We start from the raw sequence: 20,327 nt of genomic DNA, 5'->3' as shown, positions 1-20,327 counted from the left end.
TCAGAAGCCAAGCGGCACTGCGCCATAAGAAGGACTGCAAGAACAATGGCCCCTTGAGCCTACAAGCCCAATGCAGATGTGGGCATAGCAAATCCCCTCAAGACAAAGAGTTTCCATTAATGTCTCACCTATAGTTCTCAAAGGCCCAACTGTTTGTTCTGCTATCAGGCGCTCTCAACTTCCATTGCACATTCAATGGGAGCAGCTGGAGCTCAGTACCTTGCAGGATTGGGTCCAATATCTGCATTAGGATCCAGGGGGATGTTTCACACGGCATCATTCAGAATAAGGAGAAGAACTGGGACTGGATCCCTGGGGCCAGCTTGAAGAGACCCTAGTTACAACCTTTTGAAGGAGAAGATTGCACGAGGACAAGGAGTCTGGGCGCAAGCTCCAGGAAGAAATGAAGTGGAACCACATTTTGCACCCCCCACCCCCGGAAGGAATTCTGGGTCGACAGGACAAGCGTGTCGAGTTCAAGCCATGCTATTTATGGAGACAAATTCCAGGTGACCAGTCACAGCCCGTCTACCTGCATCATCTCTGGCTGCCCTCCAGGAAGTGGTACTGGCCTCCATGCATGTTGTCAGACTGTGAAACAGGGAATGTGAGAGCAGGCAGAGATTAAAGGCAGGTAAAGGACAGCGGATGTGACACACAGCGAGAGCGATACTGACCTTGGAACAAGGTTGAGCTTGTGGGCTCACTTATTTCTAAACCAGGGGAGGAAACGACGGAAGAGAAAAATGACAAAAAAAAAATCGTTATAGTTCACATACCACTCCGCAACCACTCTGACGTGTAAATAAGAGGGAGGGGAGGCTTTAAAAGGTTGGAGGGCGGGGCCGGGGCGCAGCAGACTCTTTCTGAAGTGAGCGAAATGAATCATGGGAAATTGCAGGAATGAGGTTTCCATGAGTTTAAAATAATAAATAACCTCATGGCAGCCTTGCAAAAGGGAGATTATTATTACAGGAATGCCTGAAGGCGCCAGCCAAGACCAGGGCCCCACTGCATCAGGCACTGTAAGAACACATTGTGAGAGATCATCCCCTCCCCAAAGAGCTTACCATTGAAATAGACAAATGACAGGAGAGAGAACCAGAGGCACAGACATGGGGAAAGACTTGCCCCAGGACACATAGTAGGTCAGTGGCAGAGCTCCAGGTCTCCTGACTCCCAGTCCAGTGCACTGTCCACTAGACCAAAGTGCCTCTCTGGAAATGTACCGGCCCAATCACAAAATCTCCATGCTTGTCCTTGTTACCACAATGAAAATGAAAAGCTAACAATATGTTATTCGCCCATCAAAATAAAGTCCCCACCCCTGGGCACACAGAATTTTGCAAGGCTGTATTATACAATAGGTACTGGAGATTGTGCATGGTGAAGCATGACAAAGACTGGGTAGCTGCAGGGATGTTATAGGTGTTCTATAATAGGATGTTCTAGGTCCCGACTTATCCAGGCAGGTCAATCCCTGCACCTACACAGACTCACCTGCAGGACTGGGGCCCTAGTATGTTACAATCTCACCTGTTCGACAGGTAGGGTGTGTCTTTTTACAGGAACTGAGTGTTACTCAGAGGAACGCCTCCTGCAGGGCAGGAAGCTGAGCAGCACAGAAGGGGTTTTAAAGCTCTAAGACACTTTGCTTTTCATCCCATGATTTCCAACACCAGTAAATCCAACCTCATAACCACCCCACAGTTCACGTCAGCACGGCCTGACTCATGATTGACTGGAAAAGCTGACTCAGTACATTCCATTGTTCCATCCCCCCTCTTCCCCCCGGCCAATAACAGTGTGGTTTGCAGCAGTGTTAACCAATCAGCCATGGCCTGGCTCACGCTCTCAGACCAGTTCCTCAGCAGCCCAGCACAAAGTGAGGGGGCCCTGGAAGGTTCCCCAAAGGACAGGGTGACCCCAGGGGTGAGCGTTAAGGGGGAAGGTGGCCTGGGGGAAAGCTGAGGCAGGGGTCCCCCATAATGGGGATGATCTGCAAATGGATGAGGTAATGGTGGTGGAAAGTGGCTGAAACTTGGGCTATAAAGGAGTCAATGAACAAAAAGTGGGCGTTGCTTGCCTGAAATAGGGATATGGGGGGGAGGCTTTCCAGGCAATGGGCAATCCAGTACCTCCTGCTCCCAGATTCCTTTGGTGGAGCACCTCCGAAACCCCCACAGAAAAATAAAGCCGCCCTAACCCCAGCAGAAACCACAAGGGAAGGCAGCAGCCGTAGCTGCGCTGAGACATTCTTTCCAGTGCAGGCTGCTGCCACCTGCACATCCAGGACAGGCTTAACATTCTGCAGCCATTTTACAGATGGGTAACCTGAGGCCGAGGTGGGAGAGGAGAGCCACAGGCTCAACAGTGGCGCCTAATTTTGCATTCCTTGAGTTTTGCGGATGCTCGGCTTCAGACACGTCGAGGTAGCTGACTTTCAAAGGGGAAGTGCTCAGCCCCTCTGAAAATGAGATGCCCCGAAGTGAAGTCACCCAAAAATCCCTTCTGCTCCACCGCCTATTTTGTCCCGCTCCCACACTGTCTGGATTTCTGTCCCTTTATTTTTTTTAAAAAATCTCCCTCTGCTATTAACAGTCGCTAGTTACTAGGAGACAATGACATCATTAGCAGGGGCAGAGTTCGTGATGTTCACAGGTCAGCCGGATAATAAGATGAGGTTCAGCCCATGGTATGGGGATACCGGTGCTGCTAATGCAATGGAGGGACAGCTGGCTATGGGTGTGGGCTGGAATTGGGGGTGGGGGAATCTGGGAAGGGGGTGATAAAACCTTTGCTCCCCATTCGGTTCCTGATCAGCAGTACAGGCTCCAACACCACTGACTGCCATAGCAGTGAGACGCGTGACAAATGTGTTGAGCAATTATGTCCTCCCTGACTGTGAGTGGTGTCAGACGGATGCATCACTCTAATCGTAGCTCTGGCATGTGGAGAAAACGTCTCCCAGATAAGGGCGCAGAACTCCCCATCCCGCTCCCTCCCTCCGGCAAAGTCATCTTTCTATTGTTTTTTTATGCTGCAGTAACAGAAAATGTGACCTGGAAGCTGACACACAATGACAGAGTGGTGTGGGTCCTTTATGCTCTGGAGTCATGCACAGCAGATCAGGACTAGAACTTCCTTACTGGGTTATGTCTCTGTCATAAGGATCATACGGTCCATCCCGCTCCCATGGACTTGCGCAAATTCAAATCTGGATCCAATCTGGGTTTGGGTCCCTGGAGTTTGGGATTTGACAGACCCAAAAACACAAATGGAAACTCAGCCAAACTGGCCAAGGTTTAAGTTCAAAACATGAGAAACCACAAAGTCTCCTGCATATATCCAGGAGTCAGCCCAAGTCTATCTGGTTTGTGGCTGTGGCTGGCTGAAAATTCCATGTATCTCAGCAAAACAATCTTGAGATTCAGGTTTGCAACAAAGCAAGTGCTGCCTAGATTCAGGCTCGGTTACTGTGGCTTTTCACGGCTCTGTGCAAAGCTGCAGACACATGACCCCATCTGGCCGACTGCCGCACACCTGAAGGGTGCTGCTGTAGTTTATTACCATGAAAACTAGAGATAGGCTCCAAGTCCCAGCTCGGTAAATATCAAACTTCAGGGGTGATTGGAATCCCTAACCAGATCTGGATCCAAATTTTGCAATGCTTCCAAGTTTCAAAGCAAAGCTTGGCCGAGAACACCCTTGGACCTTGCCATATTCAAACCTGAGTCTGGTAGTGAGAAACTGGACAAACTTTCTTGCAGGCTTCCTGATTCCTTCTGATCAGGCTAAAAACACAACACAAACTGGCTATTTTGCCATTTTTTGTATTCCCTAGTCTGGACCTGTTTTGAAGCGTTGAGGTGCCATGAACATGGGGACATAATGCGGGTGAGGGGCTATCAAAATTTCATCTAACTCTTATGAAACATGCAGTAGGTGTTTGGGGCAATGAGGTAGGTGGGTTTATTTCAGCCAAAACAGGTTTCACTCACTCTCACAAAGCCCTTTCAGATCTTAATGTCCAACTTCAATCAAGCCTAGGTTGTTTGTGGGGTGACAGTTGTTCTGATTTAGGGGCTCTCAGCTGGCCAGCTCTTAGGTCAATTCTGAGAAGTTTATAGGGTAAGAGACAAAGGACGAGAGCAAATCAAGGAAGGGATTTCAAGGAGAGGAAGGAGAAAGTAGTGTGTGGACAAATCCAGGGTTGCATGGAGATGGAGAAGACTTCCTCTCCCAATGCAGGAGGTCCCTCCCAGGTCAGCGCTGGGGGCATACTGGGACAGCAGGATTTGGGGAAACCCAGGAATGAACAAACATGGAGGATGAAGTTCTGGGGGAATGGATTCCAACAAGTCAGAACTGAAGGGCATGAGTGGAAGAAACTGGGGTAAAACAAGCATGGAGACTGGATTTCCTTTTGCCTGGAGAAGAGGCCACTCATCTGCAAGGTGTTACACTGGTAGCTCAGCCCACCTTGCTCCTGGTCCCACTATACCTGGGAATAACAGCTGAGCATGCATGATCTGCCCCTTGCAACTTCAGAACCCTACCAAAGCAGAAACAATCGATAAGAAATACGCATCCCATCTGATAACATCTCCACTTTGAGATGAACGGAGGCTCCACACTGAGGCAGTCCTGTCTGTTAGCAACACCCAGAAAAAACAACCCCTGAGGGTTTACATCCTTCCATCCCCTCCCCCTAGCATTGGCTTCTCCCTACTTACTTCTCCCCACCCTGCACCTGGCCCTACTTACCGTACAGGATGATGCTGACGTTGGTATTTCCTAGCTTGTTGGAGGCCACGCAGGTGTAGTTCCCGTAATCCTGCTCGGAGACGTTGAAGAAGGTCAGTCTGGAGAAGAAGGCTTTGCTTTCAACTTTCACCCCTTTCTGTCCTTCTACCAGCCTGAGGCAAGGGGAGAAGGGGAAAGGAACATGGTAACACCTTCAGAATGGAAGACATGGTCAGAGCAAGGGGCTGCTAACTATGCCCTGGGCTCTTATCCGTATTGCAGTAAAACCTAGGGAACCCACCTGAGATCAGAGCTCCACCATACTGGACAAAGAGAGGGAGACATTCCTTGACTTGAAGAGCTTATATTTAAACAGACAAAGGGTAGGTGAGGAAAAAGAGAGATGAAATGAATGGCCCTAGGTCACAGAACAGGTCAGTGGCAGAGCTGGGACCGGAGTCTCGAGTCCCATCCTCTGCCTTATCCGCCAGACCACACTCAGACTGCCTCAGGGCTGAGCTAGAACAAGAAGTATCCGCAGATAAGCAGAGCAGCCACCATGGCAGAACAGTCTTGGGGCTTGCAAATCTCCCTGCATAGGCGGCGATGATCACCATGTGGGAACAGCAACTCTTTACCAGCAAAAGGACAGCCTCCGGGGCCTGTTTTAGACTTGTCCATACATGAGAAATAAGCACATGACGTTGACACGGCTCCAGTCCTCTGGCATGTAGGGACTGAGCCGTCTGAACATGTGCTAGGTATTAAGATCCTGTTTGGATGAGTCCGAAAGCACTTTGGGGTTTCCCCTGTTCTTCTCTGCTTCTTCCCTCCATGCCAGCATTACACTCCTCTCCCCTCCCCTCCGCCTTAAAAATGATCCCCTTGTTCCCTTCCAAATCTGACAACCCCAACAGGTGGCCTAACCTCCTGCTCCATGGATTGATTCCTTCACGCCTCCCTAATGAGTTCTCCTGACCCCCTTCCTCCTTAAAATCTATCCCCCCAGGCCTCTGGGGGAACCCCTGGCAGTGTGTCCACTGGGCCCCGGCACTACAGATAAATCCAGGCATGCTTTCAAGGGCACATCAGAGAGCAGACCCACAGCGGTCTTGGTCTGAGTGGAGTTGTGGTTTGGGGTTCTGCAAACATGCTGCTGAGCTCCTTGGTGCCTGCAAAGACCTTCACAGAGGGGAGACCGGAGAGAGGTAGATGGAGCTGGAGGAAACTGAGTGAGGATTGTATAGTGGGAGGAAGAGTCCTGGGACATCATGTTGGATGGATGAAATGGTCTGGCAGGGACTCACAGAGATGGGAGGAGCTGGCATCGCTTTCAAGGGACAGTGCTGAGGTGCTACAGAGAGAAGAGAAGACCAGAGGGACAACTGGAAGAGGAAGGAGCCCTGCGTGGGACTGGAGACAGGGGGATTGGAGAGATGTCAGGCACTGGAGACTTTCTTCCAGTCACCAATTCCTCCAGAACTCCAGCAAAGTTCTGACCTCAGAAAAAGGTCAGAAAGTCAAGTCTTCCCTTGATTTGAGCCAAATCTATTTGCTCCACCCTTACTGCCAAGGGAGTGCTGAGTTTAATCCTGTCGTTTGATTCAAACTAGGACCCAGGAAAACCCGCTCCAGAGAGCCCTTCTCCGGCTAGCAGAGCATGGTATGTGCCTGGCTAGGCTCTGGGAAGATTGTGAAGTGGCAGAAAGCCCTATGTATAGGAACCCTAACCCTAGCTCCGAATACCAGGCCCATAGGAACCCCAACCCTAGCTCCAGGTATCCTACCGACAGCAAGCCTAGCCCTAGCTCCGAGTACCAGGCCCATAGGAACCCCAACCCTAGCTTCAAGTACAAGGCCCACAGGAACCCCAACCCTAGCTCCAGGTATCCTACCCACAGCAACCCCAACCCTAGCTTCAAATACCAGGCCCACAGGAACCCCAACCCTAGCTCCAGGTATCCTACCCACAGCAACCCCAACCCTAGCTTCAAATACCAGGCCCATAGGAACCCCAATCCTAGCTCCAGGTATCCTACCCACAGCAACCCCAACCCTAGCTTCAAATACCAGGCCCATAGGAACCCCAATCCTAGCTCCAGGTATCCTACCCACAGCAACCCTAACCCTAGGTCCGAGTACTCGGCCCATAGAAACCCGAACCCTAGCTCCAGGTATCCTACCCACAGCAACCCTAACCCTAGCTCCAAGTACCAGGCCCTTAGGAACCCTAACCTTAGGGCAGGGAGCCCTAGCCCTAAGAACCTTAATCCAAGTGCGGGGAGCCCTACCCATAAGAACCCCAACCCTAGCTCCAAGTACCCTACCTACAGGAAACCAGAGTGTAGGGCAGGGAGGAAGAAGGCGAGCCGAGGAGATGGGTCACAGCTGGATCGTGCTGCCCTCTCTCTGGCTAAACGCAGTGTAGCGTGACATCATTTGCAGGTCTGCCATTCACTGATTTTTTGTTTCCTCGTTTTACAACTCACTTGCCCTCCTCCCCAGCATCTCTATTTCTTCAGGCATTTTGGTCTTTTTTTTACTAGCTAATTCCTCCCAGTGGGTGCCGGCTCTTCATTACCACCACCCCAGCTTGCTTTGGGTCTCATCTGACAACTCTCAATAGCATTTGGCTTCAATATGAATATGAATGTTATTCATATTAGTGGTTTAAAGGTCAGTGCAATATGGCCTGCTTCTGAAAAATGCATAGCCTGATGGCAAAATATCCTTCAATTAGTATTTAAAACTCATTTCTCCATTCCTAGGATGTGCTTAACATATGAAACAACCCTCGCAGTTGGTGTAGGGCCTACATAAAGAGAGATCTATCTAATCTAATAGATAATCTAATAGATTATCATAGGATCTGAGCGTCACACAAGCTGTTTTAATGTGTTTATCTCCACCACACCCTCATAAAGTCGGACAATGCTGTGATCCACATTTCACAGAGGGGGAAGCAAAACACAGAGAGGTTAAGTGACTTGTCCAAGGTCCCACAGAAAAGTGGCATCGCTGGGAACCGACCGTGAGTCTCACAAATCTCAGGCTAGCACCCTAGTCACCAGACTATCCTTCTTCACTTCCTATTGGGGCTTCATTCTAGCATGATAAGGGCCTTACATTTCGTCTGCCATTTCAAAGGAACTGGACCGGGAGCATCTTTAGTCTTAAAGCCGCTGCATTTTCACATACCCCCAAAGCCTGGATTCGTGCTTCCAGTAATACTCTCGGCACTTTCAGGCAAGGAGCCACGCAATCTTCACCAAGGAGAGGAATTACTTTTGCTCCCATTGCACAGATGGAGAAAAGGAGGCACATAATGGTTTGCCGCAAGGTCATCCAAGGGGACATTGGCAGTCAGGAACTGAAGCTAGGTTAACTGACTCTCAGCCCACTTCTGTAACCACTGGATCACGCTGCCCCCTTTCGGCCCACAAATGCCATTTACACATGCAGCATGGGGCATGCACATCTGAATTCAAGGTAACCGACTTTAGAGTGCAGATTGAGGCCACTTTGAAAACAAATGCCCAGAAGATCCATTCCCAGGCAGGAAAACTAGCCTCGGAGTTCAGATACTCTATATTGTGGAGAAAGAGTTGAATTAAATATAAATTCATGGCCTGATTTTAAGACGTGTCAAACAACTGCAGGTCCTGTTGGAATGGATGGGTACTGCATGTGCTCAGCACCTGTTCAGATCAGGTTATTAGTGCCGAGTTGGGCCCAGTACAGAAAGCCAGATTCGAACCCTACCCAAGTTGGGGGGAAATCTGGCTCAGAATCCAGATCAGACTTTGGATCTGGCTGGCTCCTGTGTTGATAAAGGGCTGAGTCAGCTGGATCTGAACACCACCAGTCTCTGAACTACGGGCAAGTTTGCATCTGGATCTAAACACTCCACCTTGGGCCCATCTCTCATTAGCTGCTGGTCTTTTTCCCTTTGCTCCCCGGAGCGCTGGCCTCTATGTCTCTGCAAAAGCCTCTTTTTAAAGGGCTAAACAAGATTCGGGGAGAGTAAATGGCTTGGCAATCTGGCTTCCTCTGTTCTCCTCATCATTTAATTAAAATACCCGGGACCGAGAGATGCTCAATATTTAATTATTGTTTCCCCTGCCTGGAAACTTCACCTGGATGCACTGGATGGAGAGGCCAGCTGCTTTCCCTGCGCCTTCCTTGACATGCTGGTTTTATGGCTCTTTTTGCCGCAGGGGGAGGTGGGGTGGAATCACAGCAGAATCCTGGTGCCTCTTACAACAGCACAACCAGGGCGTAGTCTATTCCCCACCTCCACCTCCCTCCTCTCTCCTGCAGTGAGAGCCTAGCGGTCACAAAGACAAGGTGAAATCAGGTCGCTGACCCCCCCTTTTCCGGTGCTAACAGGCTCTGCAGTTCACGTGAAGGCTTAACTACTCCTGCTTTGTGCAAGGTGAGTGGAGTGCAAAGGGCAGCCAGCCCAGGAGACGATGCAGGTAAATCCCCTGGGAACGGCGGTAGATAGTTTTTCTGCTGGGGCGGATGCCACCTGCAAGGCCTTTCCATCTCCCTCCACTCCCAAACCCCGTCGGATTCACCTACCTTTTGTCGTCTTTGTACCACTGGAATTCTGCAGCGGGGACGGCGGAGGCTTCGCACTGAAGAATACCCTTCTGCCCCACGGGCACCCCGGTGCTCTTGGCGTCTGAGATGTACGGCGGGTCTGCGGGGACATGAGGGCGTGAGGGTTTCTCCCCGGGGCCTCAGAAAACCCTTCTTTTCTGCCTTCACTCCGCAAGCCTCTCTTTCTTCCCCACCTCGTGGGCTAAGCCAAATGAATCAGCTTCCGGCAGAAGGTCCCTGTGCCAGCCGCCCTCCCCTCGCCAACACGAGGCCTGTTCCCCAAGCCGGTGCCCAGTTCCTGCCACTCAAGTGCTGTTCTACAGGCCTGCAAGGAACTTCACGCCCCGCACTCAGGCAGATGGGAAGGGAATGACCCCAAACCTCGTTCTGTGTCTCTAACCAGCGTGGGCCCTTCCGTCTGTCTGCCCCAGTTCACCAGCACCACATGCTTATTGGAGCCTCTGGCTCTCTCCACTCCTAACAGTTTTGTTCCTTTGGTGTGAGTGCATGTGACGTTGTGTGTGCACGCATGAGCCTGCGTGAGAGTGCGCATGTCCACGCTGGTGAGCGCATGCAGACGTGTTTGTCCGTGCACGTGTGTGAGCCCGAGCACACGTGTTTGTACACGTATGAGAGCACATGCACATTTGTGCATGAGCATGAATGCGTGCACATGCGTTTGCATGCGTGTGAGCTCAGGCACAGGTATTTGAGCATGTGTGTGTGAACGCACGCACCGACGTGTATGCTTTGGGAGCACAGATGCTCCTGTGTGCACCACAGTGTGTGTATGTGGAAGCGCACGCCCCCGGGGGTCTGTGCCCGTGTGTGTCTGAGTGCGTGCAGTGTGTGTGTGTGCAGAGGAGTAGGGTGCCAGGAGGGATGAGTTTTCTTCACCCACTCTCTTAGCAGCAGCATTCTGCTCATTATTTGTTTATAAATTCCCACTTGCTGCTCATTTCCCTTGTCACTTCTCCCCAGAGGTTATCAGCACAGCATCTCACCATGGGCTGTGAAAGCCCCCTGGACACAGAGAGCCAGGGAGGTGGGGGAGTGGGAAAAAACGGAATTCAAAAACCAAACGAATGGGTGGAACGACATCTGCTAAGAAAACATGCGCTCCCCTTCCCAACCCATTCTGCATATGCCCCCTGCAAGGAGACACCCAGCTCTGCCCAGCCCTCCCCTCCTGCACAGATACCCCCCGTTCCCTGAAAGGGTGCCCCCAGCCCAGCCCTCTCCCAGCCCCCTGCAGAAACACCCCCCCTCTCCTGCAAGGATACACGCAGCCCGCCCCGACAGACACACCCAGCTCCCCCACAGCCCTTCCCAGCCCCAACCACTTGCAGACACATTGAGTCCTCTGCACAAACCCAGACCATGCACCTTCTCTTTTGGCAGCGATACAGCCCGAGTGTGAGAGGACAATGGTCTCCTCCCCTCCCCACCGCATTGAGGGGTGCTCTCCTTCCTTTGCCCGCCACCCTGTCTCTGCTAACCGCCTGCCCCCGGCGTCCCCTCTGTGCTGCAGCCAAGAGCTGGCACCCGAGGTTACTTACAGTTCACGGTGACTTTCACTCTCCGGACGACGGGAGCCGCCACGTCGTTGGATGCGCTACACTCGTACTCGCCAGATTGCTCCTTGGTGATCCCCGTGATCTCCAGGTACTCGTCTTCGCTCACGAAACCCACAGCTGCAGGGGCCGGAAAGAGAAGGAGAACATGGGCTAGGGAGCAGCTCCACACCTGGGTTAACAGTTACGCGTGTTGAAAGGCGGGGGCATGGGGGGCCCTTCAGCCGCTCTACCTACCTCCAGTGCCAGTGGGGTTTCCTGACACAGCTCTTAACATGGGCCCCTTCTCCCCAACCCTCCTCTTCACCCCTTTCTCTGTCTGATGCAAGAGAGAAACTCAAGTGTTACTGTCCAGCCACGGAGTAATAAGAAATTGTAGAGCCAGGTTTAGCAGGGTCCCATGACGGCCCATGTGCAGAAGACCACTTCCACCCTGGTAGCATTGGTTTGGAGCCCGCAGTGTGGAAACATTCCCTTCTGGGTCAAGAGGGGAAATTCATTTATCAGGCCCTACGGAAACGGTTGATTCTCTAGCAAGGCCCCTGGACTGTGATCCTAAAGAGTTCACCCTCCGAGAGGACTCGGGCACCCACTGAACATGGGATTCTTCATGTTGGATCTATACAGGGGGAGCAGTGGATAACAAGCTACCCCTTTGGTTCAGCTAACAGGCTGCCTCATCAAACCATAAAGATCATTCCAATTTGGTCTAAACGCCAGGCTTGAATCTCCATAACTAAACACCAATATCAGAAGGACCCTGAGCCAAGAAATTCCCCTTGTCCAGGACCTTTTACCATCAGCTGATATTAATATGATCTGACCATTGGAAAGCACCTTCCCATCCTGAAGGATCACAACACACACTCAGTTATCAGTTCATCCAGCACAGAAATGCTACCCCCTCTGGTGTGAAATGTAGCAACTGCTTCATACTACGAGCAAAACAGCTCCCGGCTTTACGAGAGGAAGTGCAGGACACCAGGCACAATTGGACTCTGATGGTGGGAGCGAAGGCAAGAAGATTGCGATCACCCATGTTGGAATTTGTCCCAGGACTCCAGGCCTGACTTTCCCTTAATTTAGGGGGAAGGGCTGAAGTATCTTTATAGACAACCAGGGCCAGATTTTCCAATGAGCTCAGGGCTCCAAACAGTACCAAATGGGCTGAGTTCTGCTGAAGATTTAGCCACACATTTATGGGCTGTGCTCTCTGGAGAGCTTTGTTTTGATACAGTCCCTGCTAGCATGCCAAGCGCACCACAGCTGGGTATCATGGTCAGTGGAACTAGAGTCAGAGGACCCACATTCCCTGCAGTAACCGGGACACCAGAAAAACAAGGAATGCAGGGAGTTAGGCTGGAAGCAACACAGGGACACAGCAGTGCCCAGAATTTAATAAGTTCCACTTCAGCTTAACCTGTGCACACCCTCCTGCTTTGACAGAGAACCACGGGGGTGTTGTGGGAGCTGTGAGTTCTCTGCAGACCAGCAGCTGGCAGTGTGGGCCATGGAGCTTGGGCTGAAGCCCCCCAGAGCCCTGGATTTTGCCAGCAGAAACCTGGCCTCGCGACGGACCCAGTAGACGGAGTTTGAGCTGTACACAGGCCTGGCCATGCAGGGGGACGACAACAGTGGGAAAGTATGCCTTATTGGGGAACAAGGCAGAGAGGTCTGCAGCACTCTGACGCTCACCACAGTCCCAAGCTTCACAGCGGTCCTCTGGAGAGCTATTTTTCCCCAAAGCAGAATGAAATTGTGGAGCAACCCAGATTTTTCACTAGAGACCAAGCCAGAGGGTGAAAAGCCTAGCAGGCACAACGTGCCCAATAGTACATGCAGTGAGAAAACAGCCAAGGAGAGCCGATGGCCAGGGGTCTGTACCCGAAACGAGATGTATCCACAGTGGGAGACAGCAGGAGCGGATAAAGAAGTGCCCTGCGCTAATACAGCATTGCAAGGAACGTGGCAAGTTGGACCATTTTAGCAGCGTGCCCAAGAGCAGAAGGTCTCAAAAAGATGCATTCAGACAGGTACAAGAGCGAGACAGCACATCAGACAGTGGTGGTGACGTCATGACTCTCTCTTTGGGTCCAAGAGCATCCCAAGTTCAGGCTAGTGGGACAGGAAGGCACCAAGAGACCATATCAACCTCTGTGTAAGCAACGATGTGAACAGGGAAACGCCCTGCACGATTTCAGCTGGATAGCAGGGCCTCCTGCAACGTGACTGAAAAATCATTGGGAAGCTGATTGGAAACCCATACTCAGAGAGTAATTATCAATGGTTCACAAACAAGCTGGAAGGACATATCGAGTAGGACCCCACCAGGATCTGTTCTGGGTCCAGTTCTATTCAATATCTTCATATATGATTTGGATAATGGCATAGAGAGAACACTTATAAAGTCTGCAGATGATAACAAGATGGGAGGGGTTGCAAGAACTTTGGAGGACAGGATTAGAATTAGAGCTCGACAAACTGGAGAAATGGTCTGAAATAAATAGGATGGAATTCAATAAGGACAAATGCAAAGTACTCCACTTAGGAAGGAATAATCAACTGAACAATCACAAAATGGGAAACCATTGCCTAGGATGGAGAACTGCAGAAAAAGATCTGGGGGTTATAGTGGGTCACAAACCACATATAAGCCAAGCATGTAATACTGTTGCCAAAAAAAAAAAAAAGAAGCAAATATCGTTCTCTGATGTATTAGCAGGAGTATTGTAAGCAAGACACGAGAAGTAATTCTTCCGCTCTACTCCAAGCTGATTAGGCCTCAACTGAAGTATTGTGTCCAGTTCTGAGCCCCACATTTCAGGAAAGATATGGACAAATTGGAGAAAGTCCAGAGAAGAGTGACAAAAATGATGAAAGGTCTAGAAAACATGACCTACGAACAAAGATTGAAAAAATTGGGTTTGTTTACTCTGGAGAAGAGAAGACTGAGGGAGGCCATGATAACAGTCTTCAAGAAGGTAAAAAGTTGTTACAAAGAGCAGGGTGATAAATTGTTCTCCTTATCCACTGAGGAAAGGACAAGAAGTAATGGGCTTAAATTGCAGGAAGGGAGATTTAGGTTAGACATGAGGAAAAGCTTCTTAACTATCAGGGTTGTTAAGCACCGGAACAAATTACCTAGGGAGGTTGTAGAATCTCTGTCATTAGACGTTTTTAAGAGCAGGTTAGACAAACACCTGTCAGGATGGTCTAGATAATACTTAGTCCTGCCTCAGTGCAGAGGACTGAACTAGAGGACCTATTGAGGTCCCATCCTGTCCTACATTTTTATGATTATTTGATTTGTTGGGGTGAATTGGACTCAAACACGTGCTTTACAAACAGCAGATGCAAGCAAATAATGTACAAAGAGCACAAAGCAGCCCATAGGAAAATGTGACCTTATAACAAGTGATCCAAAATATAACAGTTGTTTCCAGCTCAACCTTGTGGTGGTAAAAGGTAAGCACCACAGATCCCTCTTGGGAAATATGGCCATGCAAGCGATGGAGCCGATCAGGTTCAGCTGCAATGCAAAAGAGGGAGACCCATGGACAATGGAGACCATTTAAGAAGCACATGGGGATATTTTCAAAGGCCTTGCAAGAAAGCTGCAACTAGAACTAGACCCTGCTGTGGATTTGGTGTGCTTACCATGAAGGAAAATTACAATGGCACTATGTAATCCAGTACACAGGGAGCCTGAAAGCCTGCAGAGCAGGGGTATCGTAGCACCTGTAGAGGCCAGCACAGCTTGGGTAAGCAGCACAGTGGTGGTAAAGAAGTTATCAGGCAAATTATGCATCTGCCTAGACTCAAAGCCACTCAACTGAGTATTGAAAAGATGCCACTATTCACTGCCCACAACCTCCCAAAGCCAGAATTTTTGTGTTCTGTGATGTGAGGAATGGGTTTTGGCACATGAGCCTGGATAAAGAGTCCGGTATGCTGACAATGTTTGCAATGCCATTTGGTTGCCACAGATGGCTGCGCATGCTGACGGGCATAAGCCCAACACCAAAGGTGTTGCAGAGAAAATTCGCCCAAGCGCTGGAAGGACTGCCTGCGGTGAAAGTAATTGCAGATGATAGCGTTACTGTAGGTGAAGGGAGCAGTGATTCAGGAGCTGACTGGAACCACTGCAGAAAACAACAAGTTTTTCTACAGTGATGCAGGGACAAGAACTTAAAACTCAACTGAGAAAAAATGCAACTCGGACAACATGAGGTGACATATATTGGACATTTGCTCACAGCAGAGGGACTGAAAACAGATCCCAAAAAGCTGAAGGCAGTCAGAAAACATGCCAGCTCTAGTGGCTATGAAATCGATACAGCACTGTCCACACTGCAGCATCAGCTCACAAGGCAGGATGCTGAATGGGACTGGGCAGGTCCCCAACTGCAAGCATTTGACACTGTGAAACAAATTATAACAGATGCCCCTGTCCTGAAGTACTACCAGCCAAGAGAACCACTGAGACTCCAGGGTGATGCATCAGAGAAAGGTGATGCTCCTCTTTTGTCGCTTATGCCAGCAGAGCCCGTCGCGGGGCTGATACACCCCATCACCCCGTGGGGGCAGGGGAGAGGTGCCTCAGCACCCCGCAATCAAGTTTGAAGGGGAGCCCCGGGTCTTGGGGCTGCACGGCCCAGGGGCCTTAGTCCTTGATGCGGCCCTTGATGGCAGGGCAGTGCAGCCTATCAGCCAAAATCAATACCACAGCCCTTGCTGTCAGGGCAGTGCGGCCCAATGGCCAGAGTCAATACAAGTGGCGAGCGGGGCCATCACCCCAGGGTGGGTAGCGGCCAGGATAGGGGGATCCAGGCCCACCCTCTCCACCGGGTCCCAACCCAGGGCCCTATCGGAGGTGGGTTTGCCCGCCACCAGCTTGGCAGGGGTCCAACTGAAACACACCGACCTTGGTCCGGTTTCCCCACAAAACCTCCCCGGGTCACTTCCTACCCAAGTCTCTGGAGTCCTCCCTCTCTGGGATTCTCCAGTCTTTCCCCTCTCCATGACGTCCCATGGCGGTGTGTCGGGGTCCGTCTCCAACTGGCTGGCCTCTGCGTCTTGGAGTGCAGGCATTCCTCCCTCAGGAGCACACCCAGCAGAGCCGGGGGGGTGTGTGGTCTCCTCGGCTAAGAGAGAAGGGTTAACCCCTGCTGTACCAGTGTGGGGCCGATACACCCCATCACAGCCTTGTCAGAGGCTGAACAGCGGTACACCCAAACAGAAAAGGAGCTTCTGGCTGAGGTGTTTGGAGTGGAGCGATTCCATCAGAGTGCATGTGTGGCCACCCAGTAATAGTGCAATCAGATCAGAAACCCCACCAGGCAATCATGGCAAAGCTCCTTCCTAGCGCTCCAAAGAGACGGCAGTGTATGTTGAGGCACCTCCAGCACTACCCGGCAGAGATCAGATGTTGTCCAGGGTGACTTCCGGTGTTGGCTGACACCCTGTGCTGGGCATATATCCCCAGCATCAGCAAGTTGGGGGAAGGGGATCAGGGCACCGACTCCATTAGCATGCTGCACGAGCTCCCAGTTTCAACAGTGACACTGATGGAAACCAAAGAGGCTTTGGAAAAGGACCCCCAGTAGTCTAGAGCGAACTAGCAGGGTGGCCAACAGTCAAAAGCTAAGCATCAGGAGGAACAGAACCATCTTTTCAAGTTATGGACTGGAAATGGAATATCATATTCTGAGGACAAAGACCTGTTGTTCATGCAAAAAAAAAAAAATACATGCCTCACCTGGGCATTGACAGCTGTCACAGACAGGCTCTCTGGCATGTTTATGGGCCAGGAATGAAGAGCCAACCCTGCCCCTTCATGGAAGGGCGTGACACTGGTCATGCGATAACCACCAACCGCAGCCCCTTTCACTCAGCCACCCTCAAACACCAAGCTGTTGTATTGGCTCAGGGCCGGCCGAAGAGCATCATCTACTGAACCACCACCACCACCTCCTGCAGTGGTCCTCGGAGGTCTCCCAGCCATGTGCCAAACCTCTCCAAAGCGTCTTCACCAGCAAGCTGGGACTGCAGCACAGAGGGGGCCAGCTGGTTCTTGGTACTGGCTGTGCCCCTACCCGATGTTCATAAGTAGCTCGTATTAAAAAAAAATATTCAGGTTATTAAATCTATGCGTCCCGTGGTGCCATTCCTGTGCCCTGTTTCAAATGAAAAAGTGTGTTTGACCTTGAAAGAAGAAGAAGAAGAAGGAAAAAAAAAAGCAGCAGCAGCTTTCCGTAATAACCCCGGAACAGGGAGAGAGTGGGATTTTTGTATTTATTTCTTTGAAATCTCGCTATCGACTTTATCAGATCTCCTGCAGCCGGGCTGCTATAATTACTGTGCAAAGCATCTCTGAGACCAGTGTCACACTTAATATTCCTATTAATTTTAAACGGTAGTCCTTGGTACATATGTGTGGCAATTGGTGTCATATTTTAATTAGGCCTGCCCTACACCATCTGAAATTAATAATAGCTCGAATTACCAGTGTAATTTATAAATTAACATTGCCGACGCATTAGGAAATAAATTAGCTCCGGACAGCTGTTTCTGGGATTGAGTGCCAGCGGTGAGGGGAGTGCTCACAGGTCCCCCAGGGAGACAGGGCACTTGGCTGCTGGATCTGGGGAGATGAGAGGACACTGAGTCCCGCAGCTCTCCTGCCTCTCCTCTCGCCCAGGGCGATGCAGCTCCGAGAAGCACCTTAATGATGGTGTGTGCGGGGGTTTGCCATCCAAATAAGTTATGGCTCGAGGTGGGTGGCTGGTCACATCTCACACACGGTTACTTGTGTGAATATGGAAAATATGCACACTGCATGCTCAAATACACCCCCTCCACAGCTGTCCACCTCCTGTAGGCAACCATACGAGAACCCATCACTGCAGCATCTGAGCAATGAATATGATCATGTAGACTGGCAGCATTGCTCAATAGGGTATCTATCTGTCTGTCTGTCTATTTATCATGTCCTGATCATTATAGTATAAGGCACCAAAATATACCCACACACCTGCATAGATACTGATGCACACACACGTTCTAAGATATGAATGTGTTCACTGCACAGATGAGTATGCAAACATGTACACGAGTACACACACACTTCACATTAGCATGGCAATTTCTCCAGCACCTGTGACTCACCTGGGGATCGGGATCTCTGAGTCTTAAGTGGAGAGGAATCCTCCTCCCTGGCAGGTAAGCACAGCTGCTCCATGGTGAGTGGCCATAGGATCTGCATAGCAGTACATCCTCCAGCCTCAAGCCTTACCCAAAGGCACCCCTCATGGAGACTCACAGAGCTGAGCTCTGCCCTACACAAGAATCCCATCCCTATAACATGTTTCCCCTCTTGTACAGCAGAAACATACCAATTCCACAGCCAGATGGCCCTCATCCTCATAGACTCATAGACTTTAAGGGACCATTATGATCATCTAGTCTGACCTCTTGCAGGCCACAGAATCTCACCCACCCACTCCTGCAATAAACCTCTTGCCTATGTCTGAGCTATTGAAGTCCTCAAATCGTGGTTTAAAGACTTCAAAGTGCAGAGAATCCTCCAGCAAGTGACCCGTGCCCCACGCTGCAGGGGAAGTTGAAAAACTCCCAGGACCTCTTCCAATCTGCCCTGGAGGAAAATTCCTTCCTGACCCCAAATACGGTGATAACCTGAACCCTGAGCATGTGGCCAAGACTCACCAGCCAGATACCCAGGAAAGAATTCTCTGTAGTAACTCAGAGCCCACCCTATCTAACATCCCATCACAGGCCATTGGGTCTATTTACCACTAATAGTCAAAGATCAATTAATTGCCAAAATCACGTTATCCCATCAAACCATCTCCTCCATAAACTTATCGAGCTTAATCTTGAAGCCAGATAGGTCTTTTGCCCCCACTGCTTCCCTTGGAAGGCTGTTCCAGAACTTCACTCCTCTGATGGTTAGAAACCTTCATCTAATTTTAAGTCTAAACTTCCCGATGGCCAGTTTATATCCATTTGTTCTTGTGTCCACATTGGTACTGAGCTTAAATAGTTCCTCTCCCTCCCTGGTATTTATACCTCTGATATATTTATAGAGAGCAATCATATCTCCCCTCAGCCTTCTTTTGGTTAGGCTAAACAAGCCAAGCTCCTTGAGTCTCCTTTCATAAGACCGATTTTCCATTCCTCGGATCATCCTAGTAGCCCTTCTCTGTATCTGTTCCAGTTTGAATTCATCCTTCTTAAACACGGGAGACCAGAACTGCACACAATACTCCAGATGAGGTCTCACCAGTGCCTTGTATAACGGTACTAACACCTCCTTATCTCTGCTGGAAATACCTCGCCTGATGCATCCCAAGATCGCATTAGCTTTTTTCACGGCCATATCACATTGGCGGCTCATAGTCATCCTGTGGTCAACCAATACTCCGAGGTCCTTCTCCTCCTTTGTTACTTCTAATTGATGCGTCCCCAGCTTATAACTAAAATTCTTGTTATTAATCCCTAAATGCATGACCTTACACTTCTCACTATTAAATTTCATCCTATTATTATTACTCCAGTTTACAAGGTCATCCAGATCCTCCTGCATGATATCCCGGTCCTTCTCTGAATTGGCAATACCTCCCAGCTTTGTGTCATCCACAAACTTTATTAGCACACTCCCACTTTTTGTGCCGAGGTCAGTAATAAAAAGATTAAATAAGATTGGTCCCAAAACCGATTCCTGAGGAACTCCACTGGTAACCTCCCTCCAGCCTCACAGTTCACCTTTCAATATGACCCGCTGTAGTCTCCCCTTTAACCAGTTCCTTATCCACCTTTCAATTTTCCTATTGATCCCCATCTTTTCCAATTTAACTAATAATTCCCCATGTGGCACCATATCAAACGCCTGATTAAAATCGAGGTAAATTAGATCCACTGCATTTCCTTTGTCTAAAAAATCTGTTACTTTCTCAAAGAAGGAGATCAGGTTGGTTTGGCACGATCTACCTTTTGTAAAACCATGTTGTATTTTGTCCCAATTACCATTGACCTCAATATCCTTAACTACTTTCTCTTTCAAATTTTTTTCCAAGACCTTGCATTCTACAGATGTCAAACGAACAGGCCTGTAGTTACCCGGATCACTTTTTTTTCCTTTCTTAAAAACAGGAACTATGTTAGCAATTCTCCAGTCATACGGTACAACCCCTGAGTTTACAGATTCATTAAAAATTCTTGCTAATGGGCTTGCAATTTCATGTGCCAGTTCCTTTAATATTCTTGGATGAAGATTATCTGGGCCCACCGATTTAGTCCCATTAAGCTGTTCGAGTTTGGCTTCTCCCTCGGATATGGTAACATCTGCCTCCATATCCTCATTCCCATTTCTGATGCTACCAT

At 49.8% G+C, this 20,327-nt stretch overlaps 1 protein-coding gene across 5 annotated transcripts in view; it reads right to left on the bottom strand.

The window, feature by feature from the left end:
• Positions 1 to 20,327, bottom strand: part of NTM (neurotrimin) — a 284,098-nt gene that overhangs the window by 16,315 nt on the left and 247,456 nt on the right. For 2 of the 5 annotated variants that reach the window (XM_077839712.1, XM_077839713.1), the window contains exons 4-7: positions 10,911 to 11,045; positions 9,331 to 9,451; positions 4,768 to 4,919; positions 678 to 713 (exon numbers count right to left, since the gene is read on the bottom strand). In XM_077839712.1, coding sequence (XP_077695838.1) covers positions 678 to 713; positions 4,768 to 4,919; positions 9,331 to 9,451; positions 10,911 to 11,045 — 444 coding nt within the window. Of the gene's footprint in view, positions 1 to 677; positions 714 to 4,759; positions 4,920 to 9,330; positions 9,452 to 10,910; positions 11,046 to 20,327 lie in introns of those variants that run through there. The other 3 variants (XM_077839714.1, XM_077839715.1, XM_077839716.1) reach the window with 2 other exon arrangements.

The sequence above is a fragment of the Eretmochelys imbricata genome, chromosome 22 (genome assembly GCF_965152235.1).
Source record: "Eretmochelys imbricata isolate rEreImb1 chromosome 22, rEreImb1.hap1, whole genome shotgun sequence".
Lineage (NCBI taxonomy): Eukaryota > Metazoa > Chordata > Testudines > Cheloniidae > Eretmochelys > Eretmochelys imbricata.
The sequence above is the reverse complement of the archived record's forward strand: the minus strand, read 5'-3'. Positions and strand labels throughout refer to the sequence as shown.